The following is a 24,313-nucleotide window of genomic DNA, read 5'->3' as shown; positions in this document are numbered from 1 at the left end:
GTGTCTCTAGTCTAATGCTCGTCAAGTTTTAAGGAAAGTGTCAACCAGAAGATGCACTAGAGTTAGCCCTCACTGGAAGGGTTGATTGACCCTTTTTAGTGGAGCGGTGTAATTCCCACAGAAAGAACTGGTGTGATGAGGCAACAGATGCAGCTTTCGTGGCATTCCGCCTCAAACCCTCCGTTCTTACGGACCCCGCCTTCAAGGATGAGAAAACCGTTACCCATTTCTACGACCTCCTGGAGCTTCATGAACTAAATGAAAGGTGAGACAAGACTTGTGCTCCCCGCGCAGCAAAAATGCCAAGATGCATTGGCGACAAGGGTGTGCTAACGGCGAGCCACAGTTCAATCCTAAGGTCACCGAAACCCAGGCCCACGACACAGGTCTGGGTGTTCCTACGAACGATGCCTATACCCCTGAGCTTCAGCCTGCTTTGGAACTGAACGATTCGGACAGCCAACTAGAGTTTCAATTCCAGGCAGATCAAGCAGAATCCGGTGGTCCCCTTCCCGAGATCCATGCTGATAAAGCCGACCATGCTGACCATACTGGGGAGAACAACGATGAGCCTGAGCGTGATACATCCAAGCCAGCTCAAGACGGGCTGACGGAGCTTGTGTTCGGTGCGGAGGCCGACGAAGGAGATCCATTCCATAATATAGAATGCATGGGTACTTGCGTAAGTAGTCTGTGATGTTTCGAACGTCCGCTTAGGAAAAGACTTGTACTAACCGGAGATTTAGGGCGCTGGTCCTTGTGCACACCAAGGTGAGCAATGAGAAAAGAAGGATCTACAGAAGCTCATTCCTCTTGCCCCCCACGGTTCCATCCAGTCAAAGAAGGTCTAACGGGACCGGATGGAAGAACGCTCCGCTTGCAGCGCGGTGGAAAGATCGCGCCGATATCCCGATTCCGAGTGATTCGAACTACAAGACCGATGGATCACCATCCGGACGAAGATAATGGGAGAACCCCCATATCAACCAGAACATCCACTAGAATTCGCCCTTCCTCGAAGGTAGAGTGGTGTGGTTTTGATACCCCACCACACTTTTCGGTTCTTCGTTTCGCGGCACTTTCGCTTAGTGACTAGGACGAGACGTTGGCTCGGCACATGCGACGCCAGATCGAAGCATATCCCGCTGGGGAGCTACTTCCTCGCAAAATTGTGAGTTTTTGGAAGAAGAAGAAGCCATTTTGGGAGATGCTTTCGGACGCCGCTTTTACTTTTAGAGACACAAAAACTGGTTGAACGACCATTGGCGTTGTGTTCAAGACAGGCTTCCGCGGACCATATGAGGAGCTTATATCGAACATGAGGCAGTGGCTACTAAGAAGCGATGGCTCTGTGAAGCTTTTTATACCGGTCAATATTCAGGAAGACATCAGATCATGCGATATCAACAAACACCACCGTGGCACCGGGTATCGCGTCGCCTCCCTCCTACACAAGTATGAAAAGGGAAAGGGAAAGGAGAACCACGCCAAAATACTTGAATGCATGTCGACTACAAGCGAAGGATCAACCAAGGATAGTTCCGTGATCCCGGATGACAGCGAATCCGACCGCGAACTCTATGAAATACTTGAGAGCGAAGTGTATAGAGACGATTGGGTTGGATCACTCGCTGTCGAGATCGAGTTCCGGGAACTAAAGGATTCAAGACCACAGAGGCGAGGAGGCATAGTTGTAAGTCACTATCCATTTCTGGCACGGCCGCATCGGTGTCTTGTACCTGGCTGACATGAGGCTAGCGTGTGATGCCTGGGCAAATGCAAGGCGCGATGCCCTCTCTATATATGCCTTGGCGACATTGTCCCTCTCGATTACCGGTATTAGTTTCCAGAACTCGATGCGTCACAAATCTTTAGATTGGACGCCATTGTCTTGAAGAAGCTAATTGAGGATTGTCTTCTGGAACTTGCTCGAACAGTGGGACTAGCATGAATGGCTCGCAGAAGTAGATGACAACTAGCATTGCTCTCAGCAAGATAGTTCAAATATAAAACACCAGGCGTGCTGCCGCAACAGATATAATAAAAGTGAGCGCCCTGCTTTGGTATTCTTAGGTTGTTGAGGGAGCATGCAAGGTCAAATAATACATCAGCCCTGTAATCGGAGGTCCTGTCGTACGTCTTGGCGCTCTGGGCGGGAATCTCCGAACAACTTAGCGAAACTTGTCCAGAACAACCATCTCATCCTCGTTTTTGACCCTCCCTCAAGGCCTCTCCTCTCATCTTTCTCTCCAACAGGTGGCTTATTATGTGCGCTTCGCATTGCTGTGAGAAAATCGCCGCAGGAGTTATCCGCTAGGTCTCGTCCGCCCTGGTGGTTGCAACGACTTCAACAAAATGGCTGGCCAACTGATGGGTGATGCTCTTCATCAGCTACTCCGTATGAGTCTCTGTCCACTTGCGCTCCTTGTTCTCATTCTTGTGTCTGCTTGTCCGAGCTCCGTATAAGCTGGTGGCTGAACGGTGTCGTGATTACTAGGGAGAGCCGCGGATTATGATACCGATCCCGAAGATGGTACGCGCCTCGATATGGCCCCTCACCTGCGCTCGAGTATAGCTCCGTATCTGACATGATTAAACTATATCAGAAGCTCCGGAAGCTGGCACCAAGGAGTTCTTCAGCTCCTGGGCGCTCTTCATTATGATTACCCTGTTAATGCTTGCGTTGTTCACAAGTTACATCCTCCAGCAACGGAAGATAGAGGCGGTTCACGAAACAGTTCTGTCTATCTTTGGGGGTATGTTCCATCCCAGCTCTATCTGATTTCTCAAAAACTCCCCAAGTGATGTCGGCCACTTATCAGGGACTAGGAATGTTTGTCGGATTGATCATTCGTATAACCGATTCCCCCATCGAAAACTTCGTCGCGTTTGACTACCAGTTCTTCTTTAATCTCCTTCTCCCTCCCATCATTCTGGCGTCGGGTTACGAATTACACCAGGCGAACTTCTTCCGAAATATCGGGACGATCCTTACCTTCGCGTTCGCCGGGACTTTCATCTCAGCCCTTGTTCTTGGACTAGTCTTGTTTGCTTGGACGAGGATTCCATTGGACGGGTTCAGTATTAGCTTCGTCGAGGCAGTCTCAGTTGGCGCTACGCTCTCTGCTACAGATCCGGTGACGATTTTAGCCATCTTCAACCTCTACAAAGTCGAGCCTAAGCTTTACACAGTCATATTCGGCGAGTCGATCTTGAACGACGCTATTGCGATTGTGCTGTTCGAGACGACACAAAAGTATGCGGAGAGTGATGCGGGGTCTTTGACCATCCTCAACTTATTTGAGGCTATTGGGCTGTTCCTGCTGGTATTCTTTGGTAGTATGCTGGTAGGTGTTATCGTGGGGATTATGACAGCTCTGGGTCTGAAGTACACGCACGTCCGCCGCCAACCCAAGATTGAGAGCTGCTTGGTTGTTCTTATAGCTTACGCGAGCTACTTTTTCTCAAATGGTGTTCTCTTGTCAGGTAAGTTCAGGAACTATCCATTATTTGTGTGCGGAAGCTGATTGAGCCAGGAATCGTGTCCCTCTTGTTCTGCGGAATCACTTTGAAGCATTACGCCTACTACAATATGTCGCGCCGAACGCAATTGACGACCAAGTACCTCTTCCAAGTCATGGCGCAATTGTCGGAGAATTTCGTCTTTATTTACTTGGGGCTCGATCTACTCGTCCAAAGGGACTTGCAGTTCAAACCCCTTTTCATCCTGGTAGCTGTTGTCGGTATCTGTCTTGCCCGATATCTTGCTGTGTTCCCGTTGTCGAAAGCAATAAACTGGTTTATCCGTTACAGGGCCCGTCGACGAGGGCAGGAGGTGGCTGATGAGCTGCCGTTTGCGTACCAAGCAATGCTCTTCTGGGCTGGCCTGCGCGGTGCCGTCGGAGTAGCGCTAGCGGCAGGCCTTGGGGGCGCAAATGGACCGGCATTGCGTGCAACTGTTCTAGTCGTCGTGGTGCTCACCGTGATTATTTTCGGAGGGACAACGGCGCGTATGCTTGAGATTCTTGGAATTCGGACTGGGGTGGTCGAAGAAATCGAGTCTGACGATGAGTTCGACATTGAAGTTTCTAACGGAGGAACTTATTATAAACGCTCTAATACCGGCCTCGGGTATACCCCTCGCCGTCCAGACACGATTCCCTTGGACGGCGTCCAGCGGATGGACACCGACCGAAACAAAAGTTATTCAAGTGGCAACAACCGACGGCCCAGCCCCCCACCATCATCATCGAGATCCGCGCGAGGCCATTCACGAATGTTCTCAGACGCCTTCGGCCCCAAAGACACCCAGACAGCGCGTGACCGTTCGTCTACTGCGACCCTTCTGGGTGCCCGGTCCGGAAGCCAGAGCACTAGCGATAGCGGTAGCGAGGATGAATTCGGCCTGAAGGCCTCTGGAAAGCGTCCGGTTGATAACGACCACTTAGAGGCCTTTGACATCGGTGTGGACGACGTACATTCAGATGACGACTTGCCCCCCGCCGCCCCCACACGGATGCGGCGATCACCGTCACAACGCTCGCAACATATAACGCAATCACAGACCCCTCAAGGATCAGGCAGTGTATCTCCCTCCCGTCGTGAAACGGGAAGAAGCGCGCGAGAGACGATCCGGGACATTTTCTCCGGCGGGCCTTCGGGGGATCATGTCGCTTGGTTCAGACAGTTGGATGAGGATTATATCAAGCCGCGGCTTCTTCTGGACCAATCGAACCATAAGGGGCCCGGTGCGGTTTAGATTTACGCTGCGCTTCGTGTATACTTACGAATTCCCACTTTATCTTTTCTGTTTTCGGCATACTTCCCTTTTACCAGACTCCTTAATATCTACAGCTACGTCTCGGTGTTTTGATTAGCCGAGTTTCGCAGGCCCTATCATATTCATCATACCAGTCGGACACAGCTGTGGTGACAGCCAATTGACAGCCCCGTATTTGTAGTCCATGCCGATTATCTTGGGATATGTATAGTAGAGCTTCACGCTGCGTCTCATACGGTCCGATGTCTACGGTTGTGGTGGGGCTCACCCTATATTAGTGATTTCCACTGCCTTAGATTCGGCTACGAGTTCTTCATCTCATGCTTGTGGAAAACGACGTTGATCCCAATGGACGATGTGAGATCTCTCCATCCTCGATGAAGACAGAAGAGAGAGCCGTCGCCAAGCCAGGGCTGCAGAGCATCAATGCCTCAGGCCGCGTCTCACAACATGGGGAAGAACTTCTCCAGCGAGCGAAGACTTTCTTCCAGTTCCGGTCATGATATCAAGAAAAACGCCGAGCGCAGTTTCCCAATCTCGGGGGAAGCGTTACACAGGGTACCACCGCTAGGGGAGGAAATGGCTGGATTCAATCTTAACGAGGAGGCGAAATGCCACGATGCACATCATCTCTTTGAGGTAATGTCTGGTGCTTGGGCCAAGCGTCAGTCAATGCGGACGGGGGCCGCAGCTGTCGATATCCGTTGCTTGAAACAACGTCGACTCAATAAATAGGTATACTGCGGAGTTTTTCTGACAAAAATCTCTCTTGTGACTGAAGATGGATGGGCAAATCTCCTATTGACGATCATCGATCTCGGGGGACCAGCGCGTGGGGTTGGCACTTGGGGATGTGTCCGAAAGGGAAATCGACGTCCTGCCCGTGCCTCAGGGAGGGTTGGTATCTCCACGCATCTGCTGTGTCATGGAACAGCAAAGGACCATCCATCGCCATCCATGCGATCGACGAGGCAAGCCATCGTGAGTGCCCAGGCGGACGATAGCACCACTACCAGTAGTAGGGATCCGCTGCCCGTAATTATGCGACAAACAGCAACTTGTAGTCATTGCGGCTTTCCAGACTGGTACTTTGTCGAACAAAGATTTCTCCTTGGCATAATTCACAACGGTGCCAACGCCATTGGAATCTGGCGATGTAATTAGTTTACCGCTGGCGGTTCTGTATTGTATTTAACAACCCAAACAGGCTCAAGCCTGGAACTTTGAACCATGCGAAGAAAAGCGATCAGCCGTCGGCAGCTTTTCATGCTCCCTCTCCAGAGTCTGGGGCGGGAGTATACGACATTGAGAACAGATCATGGGAAACCAAAGAGTCACTTAGAGCTGACCCGCAGATAATGGATAGCCAAGAGAGAGTGGGCTGCAAACAAGCATTGTTTGCTCTTTTCGTACCAAGAAGAACAATTGTAATTGAAATACCAATACCAAAAACAAGCGCGTTCGGATCGCCGATGAACAGAAAGAAAGCAGACGAAAGAGGACGACGACGAGCTGGGCAAAGGGGGAATCAGTTTTTGCATCAGCACGAGGGTAAAAATACTGGAACCATCGCCATCACCGTCACCATCACCATCACCACCTCTGCCTCCCCCCTTCCTCATCCTTCTCCTCAATCCTCCCCTCTTTCCTATCTCCATCCTCAACGCCAGAGTTGAACACCAATTATCCCTTCCCCATCTACATTTGGTCCCATCCAGCCCCGTCCCAAGCTGTCATCTGAAGTGCCTCTGCCGACTCCGGCTCTTGTTGGCGTACAACTTCTTGCAAGTTACAAATAACACTCAGATGGCTTTCTGAGTTCAAGGTCTCCTTATCCCCGATCACGGCTGACCCGCGAAGATTTGTTGGTACACCACACGCGGAGACACTAGATCCAGACCCTCCGAAAGAAGATTCCTGGCAGACCCGGTAAGGCGAACTCCCTTCCATCTCATTCATTTTCTTCTCCTTCAAAAAGTCCACCTCCCACCATCCTCCTTTCATCCGCCCTCGACGTTGCGTTCATCTTACCCTTCGTCCCATCGGCCCGGTCCCCTACCACTATACACTTGCCGATAGTTAATTTCTCAACCAGGAACTCGGCGGCTGACGACTCGCGAACGCGTGATCGCTCATTGACGAGGGTCTTTCCTTTCCCGCGCAGAGGCGCTTGTCTTCTACCCTTTCAACCCATGACCTTCTGATATCCATTCCGATTACTTTCTCTATCTCGGAAGTCCCTGTCTTCAAACATTCGTCGCCGCGCTTCGAACCAACGCGGTTGCCACCATGACGGGGGCTCCTCCGTACAATCCCCAGTCTCCGACTCAACAATCTCGCTATTCTGCGTATTCGCCGCCCAATAAGCCGCGCCACTTCTATTCCAACAATGATCAATACCAGCAACGGCCGCCCCAGACTCCCCCTGCCTTCCCACAGCCTAACTTAGCTCGGAGTCCTCACTACTCCCATGCGCCTTCTCCCATCCCAGGTACTCTGCCACCATTGAATGGCAATGGGCCTCCGCCGCTGCACCCATCCGATCCGCCATCGCAATACCAGGCACATTCAGCCGCAGGAACTCCGCTGTATTCCCTCGCCCGGCCCTACTCTGGCTCCCTAATGCCCGGCAACAGCGCCTCTCCATACGGCCCCTCAACTCCGTCTCACGCACATCCATCAAGCCGACCGGACAGCCATTCCCATGTTTCCCCAAAGAAAGAGCCAGAACAACCTTTTTCCTTGAATCATGGGGTCCCTGCATACTCCTCGTCTCTGATGCGAGAGCCGAGGCCGACATCCCCTCCGAAGGAAGCGGTACGTTGTTTCTCAATCTACATCCCTCCGTGACTGTAATACTAATGTGTCCCCGCTTTACTTACAGAAACCTGCTCGTGCTGCGGATCCTATGTCTTTCGCCAGCATTCTCTCAGGACCTACAGAAGACCGTTCCCCTCCCAAGAGACCATCTCCTTCTCCAGGACTCGCTCCAATCCGTTCAGGTCCGACTTCAATCAATGCGACAAGCCTCAGTCCTCCACCGCCGGCTCCTATACCTCATTCGAAAGTTAGGGATCTCGAACCGGTCTCGTCTGCCTCATCGTCAAGATTAGAAAAGAAATCCAGTACAGACAGACGCCGGCGCAACACCGAGAAGGACCAAAAAGGCGCTGAAATCATCAACGGAGTGACTGAACTCCAAAAGATCGCTCGCCCTCGCAGGATGTTGTCAGAGATGGACACTGAAATCATTAACAAGTTCATTCATGAAATTGATCATGCAGAGAAAAGCGATGTGGAAGCTTCGGGCTTCGAGAAAGAACGCGAGCTTTATTTTGCCAAGACAAAAAAGCGCTCTCTAGATACTAATCGGAGTGAAGGGATCAGACGCAAGGTATATTTTGACTGCCCATTTCAGTTTCTTAATATTCTAACACGCAATATAGCGTCGCCGCCACGATTACCTTCTCCAACTCGGAAAATCGTTCGAAAAGCAGGCCAACATTGGTATGGAGCGATTCCGGATCGCGAACGAAGCCTCCGTGATCTCTGAAGTCCAAGCGAAGGAAATCCAGGATGAGAAGGAGCGCAAGAAAGACATGCAGCGAAAACGTCGGCGGGAGAATACTGTTCGAATGGAAATGCAGAAAAAACTCGAAGCGGAGCTCAAGGCGAACGAAACTCAGGACTCTGCTGAGAAGGCCAAATTCTTGCGGGAAGCAGAAAGGGCCCAGAGGAAGATCAAGACTACAAAGAGGGCTTTGGAAGGCGTCACTTCACCCGACGAGATCGGCGAGATCACCCCGTTGGCTCCGAACCTCGAAGGAGGCATCACGAGCTCTTTTCACATTGGTCGGGGTTCTCCATCAAGGCGAAAGTCTGGTCGTGGCGGCCCTGTTACGCGCCCCAAAAAGTCGAAGGAGCAGAAACAAGCCGAAAAAGATGCCGCTGAAGCTGCCTATGCGGCTATGGAGAATGATGAGCCCTTGCCCCTTGCTCCCAAGGAAGATCCACGGAAGGAGTATCTCAAAAGAGATGCCAGAGCGAATAGATCTAAAGAGACTACGCCAATCCCCCTCCCTACCTACGAGTCCAAGGGCTATAATCAGATCTATGAACAGATTTGGAGGGATATTGCCCGTAAGGATATTCCGAAGGTCTACCGTATCAAAGCCGCTTCTCTCAGCACTCGTCAAGAGAACTTGCGCAAGACGGCCCAGCTAGCGAGTAAGCAGTCTCGCAAGTGGCAGGAGCGTACAAACAAGAGTATGAAGGACACTCAAGCACGTGCTAAGCGAACTATGCGAGAGATGATGTCCTTCTGGAAGCGCAACGAACGTGAAGAGCGTGATTTGCGTCGGCTTGCTGAGAAACAAGAACTCGAGTCGGCGAAGAGAGCGGAAGCGGAGCGCGAGGCTAACCGTCAGAGGCGGAAGCTCAACTTCCTCATCTCACAAACCGAGCTGTACTCTCACTTCATCGGCCGGAAGATCCAAGGCGCAGAAGGAGATGAAGCTGGGGATACGGCGGTGGAGGCCACAGGCGAGACAGTAAAGGGTGCCATGGACCTCGCCAAAATGGGCGATGTGGGTTCCAAGGTCACGAATTTCGAGGACCTGGACTTTGATGCTGAGGACGATACTGCACTGCGACAAGCTGCCATGGCCAACGCGCAGAATGCCGTCCAACAAGCCCAAGAGAGGGCTCGCGCTTTCAACCCCGACCAGAACCCCATGGACGCCATGGACGATAGCGAACTAAACTTCCAAAACCCCACCAGTTTGGGCGATATTGAAATTTCGCAACCCACGATGCTCACAGCCAAGTTAAAGGAATATCAGTTGAAGGGTCTGAATTGGCTTGTCAACTTGTACGAGCAAGGCATCAACGGCATCCTGGCAGACGAAATGGGTCTCGGCAAAACCATCCAATCTATCTCAGTAATGGCTTACCTCGCCGAAGTCCATAATATATGGGGCCCATTCTTGGTCATCGCACCCGCTTCCACCCTCCACAACTGGCAACAAGAGATCACCAAATTCGTTCCCGATATTAAGGTCCTTCCCTACTGGGGTTCTGCTAAGGACCGCAAGATTCTCCGTAAATTCTGGGATCGCAAACATATTACGTACACCAAGGAATCTGAGTTCCATGTACTAGTGACATCCTATCAGCTTGTGGTCCTTGACGCGCAATATTTCCAAAAGGTCAAGTGGCAATATATGATTCTCGATGAAGCCCAGGCTATCAAATCGTCGCAGAGTTCGCGCTGGAAGAGTCTGCTTGGCTTCCACTGCCGGAATCGTCTCCTACTGACCGGTACTCCTATCCAAAACAACATGCAAGAGCTGTGGGCGCTTCTCCACTTCATCATGCCCACTTTGTTCGACTCTCATGACGAGTTCAGCGAGTGGTTCTCCAAGGATATCGAATCCCACGCACAAAGCAATACTAAACTCAACGAGGATCAACTCAGGCGTCTCCACATGATCTTGAAGCCGTTCATGCTCCGTCGAGTAAAGAAGCATGTACAGCAAGAACTCGGCGACAAGGTAGAAAAGGATGTCTTCTGTGATCTTACGTACCGCCAACGTGCCTACTACACCAATCTACGGAACCGCGTTAGCATCATGGATCTCATTGAGAAGGCTACCGTTGGTGATGAAATGGATAGCACGACGCTGATGAACTTGGTCATGCAGTTCCGAAAGGTCTGCAACCACCCAGATCTGTTCGAGCGAGCTGAAACCAAGTCACCCTTCTCTCTCGCTTACTTTGCGGAAACCGCTTCATTCGTTAGAGAAGGCCATAATGTTGATGTCGCCTATTCAACGCGCAATCTGATCGAGTTTCCCATGCCACGAATTCTCTGCAAATCTGACGGCCGTGTGGATAGAGCGGGGCCCAACAATATGATGGCCGGTTTCCGTACGAAATACTTGGGTCATATGATGAATATATTCACTCCGGAGAATATCAAACAAAGCATCGAAGACGACGGCGCCTTCTCATTCCTGCGGTTCGTGGATACCTCTATCGGGGAGGCGTCCGAGCAGTCCCAACTTGGAGTCTTTGAGCGCGCCGCGCGTCGTCGCGGGCAGACCAACAGGCTATCCCGTCTCAACGTGATATATGGTGATGATGACGAGGATCGATTAGCGGCTACCGCTTTACCGCATACCCTGTTCAATATCGCCCAGCGCAACGACCGTCAAGCCGTTCACGACATCGCTCAGGAAGGGTTCATGCGGAAACTGATGACAGTCTCTCAGACGGTCTTTGAGCAAGAGGGTTTAAGCGTCATTGAACCTTGTGCTAGCCCTGCAGCATCCGCGCCCCCGATCACTCTCACATGCTCAGCCCAAGAAGCCTCGCAAGAGGCTGCAGATAGCCTCTTCAACGGTCCTGTTCGGCACGCGTTGTTCGGTGTCCCCTCAAAACTCATGGAAGAGCAAATTATCGAGAAGCAGTTGGATCCGGCACCATATTCTCTCCCTCCGATGCTGCCTCAGCCACTTTCTACAAAGGCTCGTTATACTCACATTGAAGTGCCGTCCATGCGACGATTCGTCACAGATTCCGGTAAATTAGGCAAACTGGACGAACTCCTGCGAGAATTGAAGGCCGGAGGCCACCGCGTGCTGCTTTATTTCCAAATGACACGCATGATTGACCTCATGGAGGAATACCTGACCTACCGCAACTACAAGTATTGCCGCCTTGACGGAAGCACGAAGCTGGAGGATCGCCGAGATACGGTGGCCGATTTCCAGCAACGCCCAGAGATCTTCGTGTTCCTCTTGTCAACTCGTGCTGGTGGTCTGGGGATCAACTTGACTGCGGCGGACACCGTCATCTTCTACGATTCGGATTGGAACCCGACCATCGACTCGCAGGCCATGGACAGAGCTCATCGTCTTGGTCAGACCAGGCAAGTTACCGTGTATCGACTCATTACCCGCAACACCATCGAGGAGCGTATCCGCAAACGAGCGTTGCAGAAAGAGGAGGTTCAACGAGTCGTCATCTCAGGTGGTGCAGCCGGCGGAGTTGACTTCAACACTCGCAACCGGGACAGCAAGACAAAGGACATTGCGATGTGGCTGGCCGATGATGAACAGGCAGAACTCATTGAGCAGAAGGAGAGGGAAGCCCTTGAGCGGGGCGAAACATTCGGTGCTGGTAAGAGCACCAAGAAGAACGCCCAGAAAAGGAAAAGGGATATCACACTGGACGATATGTATCATGAAGGTATGATATCAAACTAACGCTCGTCTTGGTAGACAGGCTTGCTAACGGCATTTTCCTGGCAATCTAGGCGAAGGAAACTTTGATGATATAAGTGCCAAACCCTCAGGAGCGGCAACTCCGGTATCAACAGCTGAAAATATCGGGACCCCATCAGCAGCTACGCCGGTCCCCAAACGCGGGCGTGGCCGAGGCGGAAAGGGAACGTCCAAACGGGCCAAGACGACGAAAGAGCGGCTTCGTCTCATAGACGGTGACGGAGGTCTGGGTGGTTAGACTGGCATGCTGAAAGGTTATTATTATTGCTTGCATCGTGGCGTTTTGCTCCTCTTTCTTTCCTTCCTACCTTCTCTTCGGAATTGTTCCTCCATTTTACTATTACTTTTCTTGTTCTGCCCCGTCAGGATACTTTACATTTGCCTTGTATTAACAGTATTTGATGTCAAAGAGAAAGATGGCGATATGCTATTGAAGCTGCATGAGGAAGTGGAAGCATGATGTCAGGCAGACGGGTAGACACGTTGTTTGGATGCATGCTTATACGCGCCTTGGGACCAACCGTCATTACTTGTGTGTTATCATAAAGCAGCAAAATACTCAACGGCCTTCCTGAGGAAAAATCACAGGCTGGAGGCCCGGCAAGCGTTTCCAGTGCCAGGAAGCGTGAGCAGCCTCGGTCAGCGGTCAACACCGAGCCGTAAGCGTATTCTGATTACGCAGAGTCATTCCACGGGCACTGACAGTGTGATCCTCGTAATTTATCTGTCGCAATCAGCCAATCAAAGCTAATGGATTGTCATGACACAGTTCCGCTAACCCCTTTGAGCTACTAGGCCCGTTCCCCGCAGAGCAAGTCACGGCTTTTGCATGCCGAAATTTGCACAAGTCGAAGATTCCCGTCGTCGCTTCATATTTAGTCACTCCGTCTCCCTCCCCCCCTCCTCCCTCGACTTCTGTGGCTCTCAGCTCCCCTCGATTCACTTCCTCCCCGCAATTGATTACTTCCCATCGGTATCGCCTACTGCTCATCCCAAATGGAGGCTCTTCTCCAGCAGTCTCGGGCAATGTGCCCATTCTTGAAGCGCAGCTCCCCGACGACGCTGCGCTCGCTTGCCACGGCCACCCGCCCTGGTGCCAGCCCCGGTGGCGGTACCATGTCGAACTTGCAGAGGTTGGCTCGCCGCTGCCCTGTCATGAGCAAGGCACTCGCCGTCCAGAGTGCCCGCATGACAGGTGGCAAGCGCTTCACTTCATCTGCTGCCGGCGTTCCGACTACGACCAAGTCTACCCGGATCACTGCATGTAAAAGAGCCCTGCACTCGACCGGCGGCAATGGTGCCAACATGAGCGGCGATTTCCACAAGGACGCCCAGCGAGGTATGTTGTGCCAACGGGTTTTGCCTGCTATTTGTTTCAATCGAGGTACTAACAGGGGGTCCCTTTAGTGCACCCAGGCTTCTCCAAAACTGCCACCAATTCCCTCGGGTCAACCGGGGCGCTATCTGGACCACGCCCCGGCGCTCCTGTCCCTACCCCGTTCGACTATAACGCCTTCTACAATGCGGAACTGCAGAAGAAGCACCAGGACAAGTCCTACCGTTATTTCAACAACATCAACCGTCTCGCTCAGGAGTTTCCCCGCGCTCATACCGCCTCCAAGGAAGAGAAAGTGACAGTGTGGTGCTCGAACGACTACCTCGGTATGGGACGCAATCCAGAGGTGCTTTCCACCATGCACCAGACGCTCGATACTTACGGGGCCGGAGCGGGAGGAACTCGTAATATCTCCGGTCACAACCAGCATGCCGTGAAATTGGAAAATACCCTGGCGACATTGCATGGCAAGGAGGCTGCGTTGGTCTTCAGCTCTTGTTTTGTCGCCAATGATGCTACTCTAGCCACTCTGGGGAGCAAAATGCCCGATTGCGTTATTTTGTCCGACAGTCTTAACCACGCTTCCATGATCCAGGGCATTCGACACTCCGGCGCGAAGAAGATGGTCTTCAAGCACAACGATCTTGTCGATCTGGAGACGAAGCTGGCATCTTTACCCGCACACGCTCCGAAGATCATCGCTTTTGAATCGGTGTATAGTATGTGCGGCTCCATTGCTCCAATCGAGCAGATTTGTAATTTGGCGGACAAGTACGGCGCCATCACTTTCTTAGATGAGGTCCATGCTGTGGGCATGTATGGACCTCACGGTGCCGGAGTTGCAGAGCACCTCGACTACGAAGTCTATGCTTCTCAGGACACCGCCAACCCTCTCAGCACAAAGGGAACCGTCATGGACCGGATTGACATCATTACCGGTACTCTGGGCAAGGCGTACGGATGTGTTGGTGGCTACATCGCTGGCTCTGCCGCAATGGTCGACACGATCCGCTCGCTTGCCCCTGGATTCATTTTCACCACCTCTCTCCCACCAGCTACCATGGCCGGTGCAAACGCCGCAATCCAGTATCAATACCGCCACCGGGAGGATCGCGTTTTGCAGCAGTTGCACACTCGCGCCGTTAAGGAATCGCTCAAGGATCTCGATATTCCCGTGATCCCCAACCCCTCTCACATCGTTCCTCTTTTGGTCGGCGATGCTGAGATCGCGAAGAAGGCCTCTGATAAGCTCCTCGAGGAGCATGGCATCTATGTTCAAGCGATCAACTACCCCACCGTCCCCCGCGGTGAAGAACGCCTCCGAATCACTCCCACCCCCGGACATACCAAGGAGCTCCGCGACCACCTCGTCGAAGCAGTAAACATCGTCTGGAGTGACCTCGGGATTAAGCGTGCAAGCGACTGGAAGGCGCTCGGTGGATTCGTTGGCGTTGGCGTGGAACAAGCCGAGCTCGAAAACCAGCCGATCTGGTCCGACGCACAGCTGAACCTGCAGCCGAGTGAAGCCGTCGAAGCTGCCGTGGAACGTGAGTTCGACGCCCTTCGTATCAAGGCCAGAAACACCATTGGCTCCATCGCTGCTGCCCCTGCCGCTGCTCCTGCCGCGTCGATCCCAGTCGCCGCCGTCGCGTGAGTGCGCGGCGCAGTAGGTGGCCCACCTACCTGGGATGTGGTGTGTAGCCAGCCTTCCGTCCCGTCCGCTCGCTAGATAACTCGTCGCTGTTGCTTATTCTGTATTTCCGTCTTCGTCGAGCCCTTGGTGGTGCGTCCGAAAGATGATGGACACTTTGATAGGACCGGTCCATCCTTTACTCTTAGGTCCGAATATATTTGAATACCTCCATCATATCTGTCCAAGTTGTGTAGCTCGTACTATTTGTTCAATATCTGTAAACGTACACACATTCATGATCTCTCAACCCACTCAACTATTCACAATGGAGATGATGAATGATGCCTTACAACTCCAGCTCTATAAACCAACACATTTATCCCTACTTTTGTTTGTTTCTTATCTCGTCTCGCCCCAAGTAATATACCAACCAAGTACTCCATAGTATTTTTCGCTCTACCTCCTCCTCGCACCACCCCCACGACTAACCTTCGGAAACTCAACCGGAATCCGCAACCTCGCGACCCTCCTCGTCGCAGCCTCCGACTTGCCCCCCATAATACCCCATTTCTGGAACTCCGTCTCCCGTGGCTTATCAACTCGGCACCCCAGCTCGCGGAAATACTGAATAACAGCAGTATTGTCAAGCTGCAGATCATCACGCAGGTCTGACGGGTCTGTCGCCATTTCATTCGGCGGGTTCCCGCCGTTCGGGATCGGGACGCCGTCCCGGACCGGTTGCGGGGGTATATGCAGGGACAAGGCGCAGATTGTGGTGTGGAGGAATGTGACGTCGTTCTTTGTGAGGTTTGGGCTGTTAGGCGCGAATTTGCGGCGGATGGCGTCGATTGTTGGGTCGGGAATGGCTGCGGTTGGGGTTGTGGTTGTTTCGGAGGCGGATGTTTCTTCGGGGGAGGTGGGTGATTTTGAGCCGCCGGAGAGAATACGACGGAGATCGTCCTTTGGTGGGAGGCGTTTGCTTCCAGGCCCGCTGCTGGATGCGGAGCCTTTCCCGCCGGAACGTAGGGAGCGGTTGAGTTCGAGGAGGACCAGGATGAATCGGAGGATCTGGAGGTGTGTCGTGTTTCCCGATTCGGCGACGGCTTCGATGCGGTTGGAGATGTAGCGGGAGGTCGTGGTGACTACGAGACCGGAGGAGATTGTGTCCTGCCATTCCTTGATGGGGAGTTGTCGCAGGGTGGCATTGCCGTTGGGGACGAGGGTTTCCAGCGGGTAGACCTCGGAGGGGTGTTTGGCGTCGAGGTTTGGTTGTGGCAGGGGCTTTGCGGCTTGGACTTGGGCCTGGAGTGCTGCGGTCTTTGTCGCGATGTCGGTTGCCGATTCGGCGGGCATGGAGTCGAGGAGAGCGGATTCGGCGGCTGTTGCGGCGCCCTCGGGGGCGTTGGAGAGTTGGGCATTCTCGGCCATGGATTGGGTTGCTTTTCGAGATTTCTTCGTGCCGAAGGTGTATGTGAGGTTTGTTCTCTGCTCGCGCATAGTTCGCTAGACACCCGTTGTTAGCCCTTTGGTTGACTCTATCAGATTAATGGCATGGAGAACGAACGGCCTCCTCATCCTCGCTTTCTTCCTCCGCCCCCTCCGCCGAAGCTACCTTTCTCACTGCCCCGCGCAGCGTAACCTTGCGAACCTCAACGAACTCCCAAGTCTTCCTCGCCGGATCAACAACAGCAACATAATGTTTCAACCGGGAGTCAGCATCATCGATCGCCTCCCGCCCCAAAAAGTCCAGCTTGGAGTGTTCCGAAGACTGCAGCAGCAATTCCGTCGACGCAATTCCGTTATTGCTCCCAGAGGAATGGCGGGATACTTGGCTTCGCGGCTTTAGATATGGGTTGAGGCGGATTTTCGGTTGTGAGATGACTCCCGGAGTGTTGACTATTCAAACCACCGTTAGACATTGCGCAGTAGAAGAAGATGTATGCGTAGAGACTGCATACTCAGCACAGGAGCGAGCTCGCTGTCGTCTTTGACCAGACGGGCCTGGAGTGGGGGCAGACTCTGTAGGTCCAGCGCTGGCTTCTTAGTTGGCCGCTCGTGGCGATCCGAGTCGCGCTTGCGCTTCTTTTCGGCCTTCTCGGAAGCCATTGTGCGATTTGAGGGGGTTGAGAGAGAACGAAGCCGAGGATCTGCTGAGGACAAAGCTGCTCTCGAAAAAAAATGTTGGAGGAAAAAAAGTGAAGGCGGTGAGCGGGTCCGAGGCGGAGAAGCAGCCACAGAACGCACATGAGCATTCACAATGTTTTATTCATCGGGTGTTCGCTTCACCTCGGTGTCTGTATGAACTTCAAATCATACGGTGGTCAATTACGATAAATGTGATAGTAGGGAAGTTTTGTCCATATTTTAGTATGTATAAACTCTCGAGACCGCTCCATGACCTGGAATCCTAGGTGCATCAGCCGAGGCCAATGTCTAGGTACCCCAGAAGTGGGAATTGACCAGTCCCACGCCAAGCTCGAAAGAAATCAGCAGCATATGAAGCAAGACAGCACAGGAAGACCGGAGACCATCCCTTCCGCTGACCCCTCCCAACCCCCACTGAACACATGACCCCTCCGAGGAATAACAAGCCACGCGGAAGCCCACGCAACCTCACCACCTAGTCTAAAGCAACAGCCGAAAACGTTGGATATGAGCCCGAGGGATTGGATGGACATTCGTTATCCGATACATAAGATCAGGAAGAGGAATTTCCAGTTGAACTGTTGGGTTCCGAATTTGACAAGAGCGAAGAATATGAGGAGAGCATTCGTGTGTAACTAGACCAGGTAGGTCCCCACTGGAGAAGGCGAAAGATGAAGCGATCATAACCGGTAAATCATCATCGTGACATCGTCGGGGATTTGTCGTGTTCAGTGCTCAACACCGAGCTTAACATGAGAAGCTGAGACGGAGGGGCCGAGTAGTTTATTTGCTGGATTGAGGATTAGAGCCTACTCAGTCCCAGTTGCTGCTGTCTGGGTGTACTCACGATCTAGCTCGCATCTTTCTGCGCTTACGCTTGAGACGACGAACACGCTTCTTTCTCCACTTGGCTCTCATCTTCGTAGAGATTCTACCCAGGCAGGAGGTTAGTAACCGTGTAATGTAGCAAAAATTGCCATTGATGCGGATGGGAGAGCTGGTACTCACAATTCTGCGACGATGAAAGATGGTTGGAAGAAGGATGGAGACGGGACGCCCAGAGGAGCTTTTGTGTGCGTCGGGCTGACTCAGCAGAGGGCTGAAGTGAAGCTGAACAGCAGCTGATTGGCTGACCACCACCTTTACCGAGTGGCTTCACAGAACCTCGTTCTCTTCCCATGACATCAGGAAATCAACTGACTCTAATATTGGTGATAACAATAGTCTTTCGTGATTCCTGAACTAAAAAGATCTTTTATATATCTCTTCTATATTCATTGTGGGTATAGCTTCAAGCCCTAGCCCTACTACGGGCTTCCAAGGCTTTTTATGATCAAGGGACCAGGAGAACCTTCGCTAATACGCATAGCGGAACTTCGTCGCCATGTCTCCCAAACGCTCATCATCCTCCTCGAGGTAACTGGGATCACCACTCGCCATAACCTGCTCGCGTTGTCGGTTCTGATGCCAAACTGCCAGGAAGTAGACAATGCAGCAGGCGCAAGAGAAGGCAAGGAAGGAAATTCCAATGCTGAACCCAGGCTTATAGAAATTCGCCCTGTCTTTCTCAAGGAAGGAATACGTAGCAACGATACCGCCAACTTGATTCCATATTAGCGGCGCTGATAATCACGATTGGAGCATTGGGCGGCTTACTATTTCCAAAACCAACCTGCCATGCAGTGCCAACGCTGCGTCGTCGATGGCCACCAAGGTTCATCGCGTACCAGCAAACGACCACAGGCATGGCGCTATAGCATCCGGATGTGACCAGGAAGAGCGCCCCATATTGAACGTCGCGATTCTCGATTCCGTGTACGTTGAGTAGAATTCCAAGTCCAGCCATAGCGATGAGCATGGGGCCAATAGTAAAGGCGAGCCGGTGCCGCAATTTATCGGACGAATACGCAATCACCATGGAGAATCCAAACGCCGCTGCCCACGGTGGAATCGAGTATAGCTGTGTTTGGATCGCTTGAACTAAATCAGCAAAGGCTCTAGCAGGAGGAAAAGAGAGACGAACGCCCATAGCCATAAGACTGGATGATACTCGGCGCAAAGTAAGCATATCCTGATAAGGTCAGTCTCGCTCGGGTTTTGGGGGGTGGAAGTAACAGCTTACCGTAAGCTGTCACGATCTGTCCAAAATACATCAGGCCACCAATGAAAATCTTGTCTGGATATAAAGTTAGAATCAAGCAGCCAAGGCAGGTAAACGAGGAAAACACCCACAGTCCTTGAAAACATCCAGGACGTCGCGCAAACCCATTCGAACATCAGTTCCAGCGTGTCCACTATCCTTAGCCAACTTGGCTCGGAGGTAGACGCGCTCTTCCTCGCTGAGCCACTTGGCCTCTTCGGGGAAATCAGGAAGCAAGAAGAAAAGGACAAACGAGACGACACAGGTTAGAATTCCTTCAATGAGGAATACCCAGCGCCATCCTGCGAGGTTGCAAACTCCATGCATCTTCCCAAGTCCACTAGCGAGCAACCCTCCAAAAGCACCGGCCAGCGTAGTAGAACTGAAGAAGAAGCTGAAACGTTTCTGTGCTTCACTACGCTTATACCACATTCCCAGGAGATAGAAACCTTGAAACTGTTAGGGCAGCGACCCGGCGGAAATACGGACTGGGGGATACCTACATCCAGGAAACATGCCCGTCTCAAACATTCCTAGTTCATCGCATTAGTCACGGAAGAACCAGCCCGGGGAACGACGCATACCGAGAAACCAACGGGTGGTCATTAGCCCACCCCAGGTCGTGACGAGTCCCTGACAAACGGTGACGAGACCGAAGAGGAACATACATAGCGACACTATAGGAATTAGCGACGCATAACATGCGTGGGGAAATCAAGTTCATACACCATAAATGAGGCCTCAATTTCTTAAGCAAGATATTGGAAGGAATCTCGAAAAGGACATAGGGGACGAAGAAGATCGTCAGGGCGGTATTATACTTCGTCCCTTCCACGATGTCGAGGTCCTCCGCCAGGCCCAGGACTTTCGCATTACTGATATTCACTCTGGACCAATTGCCAATGTTAATTTCAGTTCAGTGTCATTATTCGCGACAGCTAAAAGGAGGTACTCGTACCGATCCAAGAAGGCAAGCAGATACAAGACGCACAGGCAAGGGACCACGTGCCAATCAACCTTGGCCATGAGCCTGCGCTCTGTGGTCTGGGTGAGCAGTGGGAGGTCACTGGGCACCGGCGATTGCAATTGCCCCTCGTCCGCCTTTTCGCGCAAATCTTCAGTGTTCGAGCTACACATCAGCACCTCGGTTATCCCAGGAAGAGTCAGCGGAGCACGCACCTGTGGCTCCCATGGCGTATGCGAGGCGACTCAGATTCTCGTCACTAGGAGATACGAAAAGAGTAGTAATAGGCCTCCAGAGTCAGAGGGAGGGAAACGCTATATATAAGATAACGTGGTTCAAACCCAGAGCACGGGGAGAATATCGCGGCGAAGGCCCGGCCGGTGTCGGCTGTTGACCGAGTTCAGAGATGCAACCTCACACGGGCAAGGAAGACAAGGACGGGGATTTCGAAGTCGGCCACTTCAGCCTTCACCACTGCGCACGGGGGAGGAGGAGGGGAGGGAGGGGAGCAGAGGAGGAGAAAAGAAACAGGAAAGGAAGAGATGCCAGCCTTATGCATAATAAATAAGCATCGGGGCAAGAATGTCAAAAATCCCGGCGTCATTGCGAGCGGGCTTCTCGAAGATCAACTCCGTTCCTTTCATTCCCTGAATCGGGCAGGATCTGCTCGCCACCTGGACAGCCGAGCGACGACGAGACTACGGTAGTATCCGCTAAAATAATGAAATGGCCGATGTGGCTCGGTGATTTCCACCTGCTTCCTCTCGCGCAGCGTTTGTTTTTGGGGCGTCCAGGCATTCGAATCCTGGCCAATCTTGGGGCATCTCTCAGATGCTCAAGATTTGGCTCCAGCCCAAGCCCTGAACCGGACGCTTTGTCCGGCTAGGTACTCGGCTTTCCCCGCAAATTTCCCTGGGGAAGAAAAAGGTATCATCACTCCATGCATCCCTCCGTCATAAAATCAATCCCGCTTTATTGCCCACCAGCCGCGAAGTACAGGATACATCGGAGCCGGGACTCCGCGTAGCCTTTGCAAATTATTCAGCCTCACAGCACATCAATTTCCATCTCAGTTCTCGTGTTAATAATTTAATTGAGAAATTGCATACTGCAACCCTGCTCCTTGGCCCTTATTGCGGGGACCGTAAACCTGAAAGTGTCTCCGAGTGGCTGCTCTTCTCAATCCCTTTCAGCGCCCTGCAAATCCGACCACCATCTGAAACAACTGGAACCACTAAGTGAGTATAATCATGTGATATGCCAGGAATATAATACAGTCCCCAAGTCGTGACAGGCAAAGGGTAGGTTAGATGGTATCAGGATCATATCCCTCCAATGACACAGTCTATAGATCGAATTACCCCCCACCCTCCCCCCCCAAAAAAAACAGCCTATGCAGTCGTAGCACCGCTCGGCTGCTCCTCTACAGCTCTCCCCCATGCCTTGTCGAAGGCGCTATCGTCAGCACTCGCCCCCACTGGTGCGCTTTCGGCAAGTTGTCCATATTCAGTCCCATCTTCACCTTGACCAACAATCACGGGCGAGGAAGACACGGAATCCCCCAAACGAGTCGGCACTCCGAAGGACTCGGACTTCGAGCCAGCACCAAGAAGCTCAGAATCGAAGTTCGAACTGTACACCACTGCGGCAAATGCTTCCAGTTCCCGAACGCCTTGGTCCATGGCGGTCACATACAAGTTTGGAGGAGACGTTCCATTGCCAATGACGTGCGCTTGTCGGGCTAGCACGGCGAGAACATTCGCTAGTTTTGTCTTGAGCACCGAGTCCTCCGTGACTGGAATGACTGTGGCGACAGATGCAAAAGACTGTGGAGCTGTCACGGGCCCCGCGGACTTGAATGCATCCACCTTGCACTGCTGAATCAATGTTTCAAAGCATTCATTATTCAGAAGCATCTGGACGCGCGTAAAGGTAGGAGAATCAATCAGGTCGGCCGTCTCGTCCAGGAGATGCCGCAGAGTCACCGCTGTTTGAGGAGTTGAAGGCTCTGTCACCCCCAGAACGCCAGACTCTTCCAGGAGGTGATCCTCCTCCTCTCGAGGGGGGAGCAGATAAGCCAGCCATTTTCGATGTCTTCAAGCATCGTCAGTAAGAGATGCAATAGCGGAGACGTGAGACAAAATATGGAAACATACTTCCTATCTTCCTCCGTGTCGCCCTCAATCTTCTTCCGAACTTGCAGTGTCAACTGTGACAGCTTCTCGAAAGAAATATCATCCCGAGGGTTGAGAGGACCAAATACTTCCACCACCGCAGCTTGCACTTCCTCCATCAACTGCTTCCAGCCACGGTGGAGTAGCCACCAACTGAAGGCGAGATATCGACGGTTGGTCTCGAAGTCATTCCCCAGCGTCTGTGTGAGATCGTCGTCGTGATCTTCTAATCTGATTGTTGAAGAATCTGCGGGGGGTGTGGCGAGGGAGATAACGCTTGAGAGGTAGTTTCGGCGGCCGAGGAGGTTGAGTTGGACGCGCGTAAAGATGGTGAGCAGGGACAGGGTATAGATCAAGGTAAACGACCGGGTGATAGCTGAATGGAGTCAGTTCCCCCCGCAAAAAATGATAAATAGAACCGCAACGTGACGTACAGGTAATTTTGACCTCATTCCATAGCTGGGTCTTGTTCCGCTTCGGCTGGGATGATGGCTCCCCTTCAGCGGTCGAGTCCCCTAGCTGGCTGGTACGCAAAAAGCTATCACTGGATAGGCTTTTTCGATCATCCTCGGGCAGACTGGGAGCCATAGAGCTCATATCTGACCCTGTTGCAGTCCCCTCTCCGGCATTAAGGCGAGCCAGCCTCTCCGCGCGTTTCTTCTGCAACTCCTTCGTCAATTCCTCCACCGGAAGAGCCTCGAGGATGTTCTCTGCTGCAGTCGGCAACAGTGCTAATACAGTGTATGTGCAGTCGGTCTGGTTCTGCTCGAATCGTCGTCGTAGGCTGCATGGTGGAGGGCGGAGTCAGCTTGTGTCGGCGAGCACGCGAGTAAATCTAGCGGGTATAGCTGGTGTAGCTAAAGCAGGCCACTTACTTTTCCCGAGCAATACGGTCACTGCTCATGCGCTCCCGTGCTTCCGAAATCTTAGATATCACATATTGACCTGCAAGGTACCCGACCCCAATGACGCCTGTGCCGATTGCGAGAGCTTTGCGATTGCGCCGAAACCAGCGCCGCGTAGCACTGATCATGGTGGAGCAAAGGAGGTTCGGGAATCAGCTTTAGGGACTTATTGGGTCAGTGCAGTTCATCATATATGACGAAAATTTGGGAAGATTCTAAACCAGCGCGAGTGGAATAAGTCGACAGGCAAGGAAATTGAAGCAAACGAGAGGGGGACAAGTGATTGATGGCAGCAACCGGTCGGAGAATGGCCAGTGCCAGGAGCGGCCTCGGCTAAACGATGCTTGCCCTCTGAGAAGGTCCTTCGAACGTGAACGCCAAACGACCGAGAACCTGGAGAGCAGAACGGGCTCTGCCACCTTTGAGACTCATCCCATCGCGGTAGATTGGTTTTAAACTGCATCCTGGCTTGCCTTCGATAGTTGGCTATGCAGTTCATGTCGGGTCTCTTGGACTCCAGGTTATTCTCTCGGTCATGACAGCGGCGCCGTTCTTGTCTGTCATTATCCAGGCCAAAACACCAGATCAGTGGCCCTGATGCTTCTATATTCAACTGCCTACTTCGAATTATAATGTAGCCCTCGCCGAGTCTAACCTCAGATGCCCCAAGAGCCACCAGAAACGACCTCGGGAGCCCAATACTGTTCCTCATACGGTGGACGATGGTTGGTAATGGTATTACAAAGCCGGCAAAATTACTGGATTTGTGGAGGGGGAGTTTGTGTAACAGCCATACACATGTGTAATTTTCCTCCTCCTTGGGCCTTGCTCTGACCCTCTTTCGACCATTACTCTTGTCCCTTTCTTCAAGGAAAGGGACATTCACTCCCCCAAAACATGATGCGACCTCCGTGAATACCCTTCTTTTCAGATATTTCTCTTTCCTCAGT

General features: G+C 52.3%; 7 protein-coding genes across 7 annotated transcripts; 4 read left to right on the top strand and 3 right to left on the bottom strand.

The window, feature by feature from the left end:
• Positions 1 to 864: 864 nt before the first annotated feature.
• Positions 865 to 2,039, top strand: BJX67DRAFT_357795 (uncharacterized protein). Its single transcript, XM_071029528.1, has one exon. It carries the CDS (start codon positions 1,319 to 1,321, stop codon positions 1,745 to 1,747), a length of 429 nt encoding a protein of 142 aa, XP_070884659.1. The 5' UTR covers positions 865 to 1,318; the 3' UTR covers positions 1,748 to 2,039.
• A 658-nt stretch (positions 2,040 to 2,697) lies between these two features.
• On the top strand, positions 2,698 to 4,902 carry BJX67DRAFT_170699 (bifunctional K:H/Na:H antiporter NHX1). The gene is made up of 2 exons (XM_071025093.1): positions 2,698 to 3,486; positions 3,537 to 4,902. Exons 1-2 carry the CDS (start codon positions 2,805 to 2,807, stop codon positions 4,757 to 4,759), a joined length of 1,905 nt encoding a protein of 634 aa, XP_070884658.1. The 5' UTR covers positions 2,698 to 2,804; the 3' UTR covers positions 4,760 to 4,902.
• A 1,982-nt stretch (positions 4,903 to 6,884) lies between these two features.
• ino80 (chromatin-remodeling ATPase INO80) lies at positions 6,885 to 12,387 on the top strand. The gene is made up of 4 exons (XM_071025092.1): positions 6,885 to 7,597; positions 7,665 to 8,174; positions 8,227 to 12,031; positions 12,099 to 12,387. Exons 1-4 carry the CDS (start codon positions 7,070 to 7,072, stop codon positions 12,302 to 12,304), a joined length of 5,049 nt encoding a protein of 1,682 aa, XP_070884657.1. The 5' UTR covers positions 6,885 to 7,069; the 3' UTR covers positions 12,305 to 12,387.
• A 424-nt stretch (positions 12,388 to 12,811) lies between these two features.
• On the top strand, positions 12,812 to 15,274 carry hemA (5-aminolevulinic acid synthase HemA). Its single transcript, XM_071025091.1, has 2 exons — positions 12,812 to 13,405; positions 13,474 to 15,274. Exons 1-2 carry the CDS (start codon positions 13,063 to 13,065, stop codon positions 15,054 to 15,056), a joined length of 1,926 nt encoding a protein of 641 aa, XP_070884656.1. The 5' UTR covers positions 12,812 to 13,062; the 3' UTR covers positions 15,057 to 15,274.
• On the bottom strand, positions 15,274 to 17,204 carry BJX67DRAFT_170346 (DNA-directed RNA polymerase I subunit RPA49). The gene is made up of 3 exons (XM_071025089.1): positions 16,994 to 17,204; positions 16,600 to 16,931; positions 15,274 to 16,538 (listed from the first exon to the last, which is right to left on the bottom strand). The coding sequence occupies exons 1-3, from the start codon at positions 17,139 to 17,141 to the stop codon at positions 15,492 to 15,494; spliced, it is 1,527 nt and encodes a 508-aa protein (XP_070884655.1). The 5' UTR covers positions 17,142 to 17,204; the 3' UTR covers positions 15,274 to 15,491.
• Positions 17,205 to 18,349: 1,145 nt separating this feature from the next.
• BJX67DRAFT_357776 (putative MFS transporter) lies at positions 18,350 to 21,093 on the bottom strand. Its single transcript, XM_071029527.1, has 10 exons — positions 20,500 to 21,093; positions 20,279 to 20,435; positions 20,047 to 20,207; positions 19,905 to 19,997; positions 19,824 to 19,853; positions 19,413 to 19,769; positions 19,303 to 19,356; positions 19,204 to 19,251; positions 18,837 to 19,154; positions 18,350 to 18,781 (listed from the first exon to the last, which is right to left on the bottom strand). The coding sequence occupies exons 1-10, from the start codon at positions 20,510 to 20,512 to the stop codon at positions 18,537 to 18,539; spliced, it is 1,476 nt and encodes a 491-aa protein (XP_070884654.1). The 5' UTR covers positions 20,513 to 21,093; the 3' UTR covers positions 18,350 to 18,536.
• Positions 21,094 to 21,655: 562 nt separating this feature from the next.
• BJX67DRAFT_357774 (peroxisomal biogenesis factor 3) lies at positions 21,656 to 24,052 on the bottom strand. Its single transcript, XM_071029526.1, has 4 exons — positions 23,334 to 24,052; positions 22,893 to 23,242; positions 22,441 to 22,834; positions 21,656 to 22,378 (listed from the first exon to the last, which is right to left on the bottom strand). The coding sequence occupies exons 1-4, from the start codon at positions 23,489 to 23,491 to the stop codon at positions 21,676 to 21,678; spliced, it is 1,605 nt and encodes a 534-aa protein (XP_070884653.1). The 5' UTR covers positions 23,492 to 24,052; the 3' UTR covers positions 21,656 to 21,675.
• Positions 24,053 to 24,313: the final 261 nt, after the last annotated feature.

Source organism: Aspergillus lucknowensis, assembly GCF_044049455.1.
Source record: "Aspergillus lucknowensis strain CBS 449.75 chromosome Unknown BJX67scaffold_30, whole genome shotgun sequence".
Taxonomy (NCBI): domain Eukaryota; kingdom Fungi; phylum Ascomycota; class Eurotiomycetes; order Eurotiales; family Aspergillaceae; genus Aspergillus; species Aspergillus lucknowensis.
The sequence above is the reverse complement of the archived record's forward strand: the minus strand, read 5'-3'. Positions and strand labels throughout refer to the sequence as shown.

Bases quoted from the DNA above. Each gene is read 5' to 3' on its own strand.
- hemA (XM_071025091.1), top strand. From the start codon at position 13,063: ATGGAGGCTCTTCTCCAGCAGTCTCGGGCAATGTGCCCATTCTTGAAG. The intron at 13,406-13,473 runs GTATGTTGTGCC...GGGTCCCTTTAG, and splicing joins CCACAAGGACGCCCAGCGAG to TGCACCCAGGCTTCTCCAAA.
- BJX67DRAFT_170699 (XM_071025093.1), top strand. From the start codon at position 2,805: ATGTCGGCCACTTATCAGGGACTAGGAATGTTTGTCGGATTGATCATT. The intron at 3,487-3,536 runs GTAAGTTCAGGA...TGATTGAGCCAG, and splicing joins AAATGGTGTTCTCTTGTCAG to GAATCGTGTCCCTCTTGTTC.
- BJX67DRAFT_357774 (XM_071029526.1), bottom strand. From the start codon at position 23,491: ATGATCAGTGCTACGCGGCGCTGGTTTCGGCGCAATCGCAAAGCTCTC. The intron at 23,243-23,333 runs GTAAGTGGCCTG...TCCACCATGCAG, and splicing joins GACCGTATTGCTCGGGAAAA to CCTACGACGACGATTCGAGC. The intron at 22,835-22,892 runs GTACGTCACGTT...GACTCCATTCAG, and splicing joins GAATGAGGTCAAAATTACCT to CTATCACCCGGTCGTTTACC.
- ino80 (XM_071025092.1), top strand. From the start codon at position 7,070: ATGACGGGGGCTCCTCCGTACAATCCCCAGTCTCCGACTCAACAATCT. The intron at 7,598-7,664 runs GTACGTTGTTTC...CTTTACTTACAG, and splicing joins CATCCCCTCCGAAGGAAGCG to AAACCTGCTCGTGCTGCGGA. The intron at 8,175-8,226 runs GTATATTTTGAC...CACGCAATATAG, and splicing joins GTGAAGGGATCAGACGCAAG to CGTCGCCGCCACGATTACCT.
- BJX67DRAFT_357776 (XM_071029527.1), bottom strand. The intron at 19,998-20,046 runs GTATGAACTTGA...TAATTCCTATAG, and splicing joins ATTGAGGCCTCATTTATGGT to TGTCGCTATGTATGTTCCTC. The intron at 19,854-19,904 runs GTATGCGTCGTT...GCGATGAACTAG, and splicing joins GACCACCCGTTGGTTTCTCG to GAATGTTTGAGACGGGCATG.
- BJX67DRAFT_357795 (XM_071029528.1), top strand. From the start codon at position 1,319: ATGAGGCAGTGGCTACTAAGAAGCGATGGCTCTGTGAAGCTTTTTATA.
- BJX67DRAFT_170346 (XM_071025089.1), bottom strand. From the start codon at position 17,141: ATGGCTTCCGAGAAGGCCGAAAAGAAGCGCAAGCGCGACTCGGATCGC. The intron at 16,932-16,993 runs GTATGCAGTCTC...TGGTTTGAATAG, and splicing joins CGAGCTCGCTCCTGTGCTGA to TCAACACTCCGGGAGTCATC. The intron at 16,539-16,599 runs GTTCGTTCTCCA...ACGGGTGTCTAG, and splicing joins AAAGCGAGGATGAGGAGGCC to CGAACTATGCGCGAGCAGAG.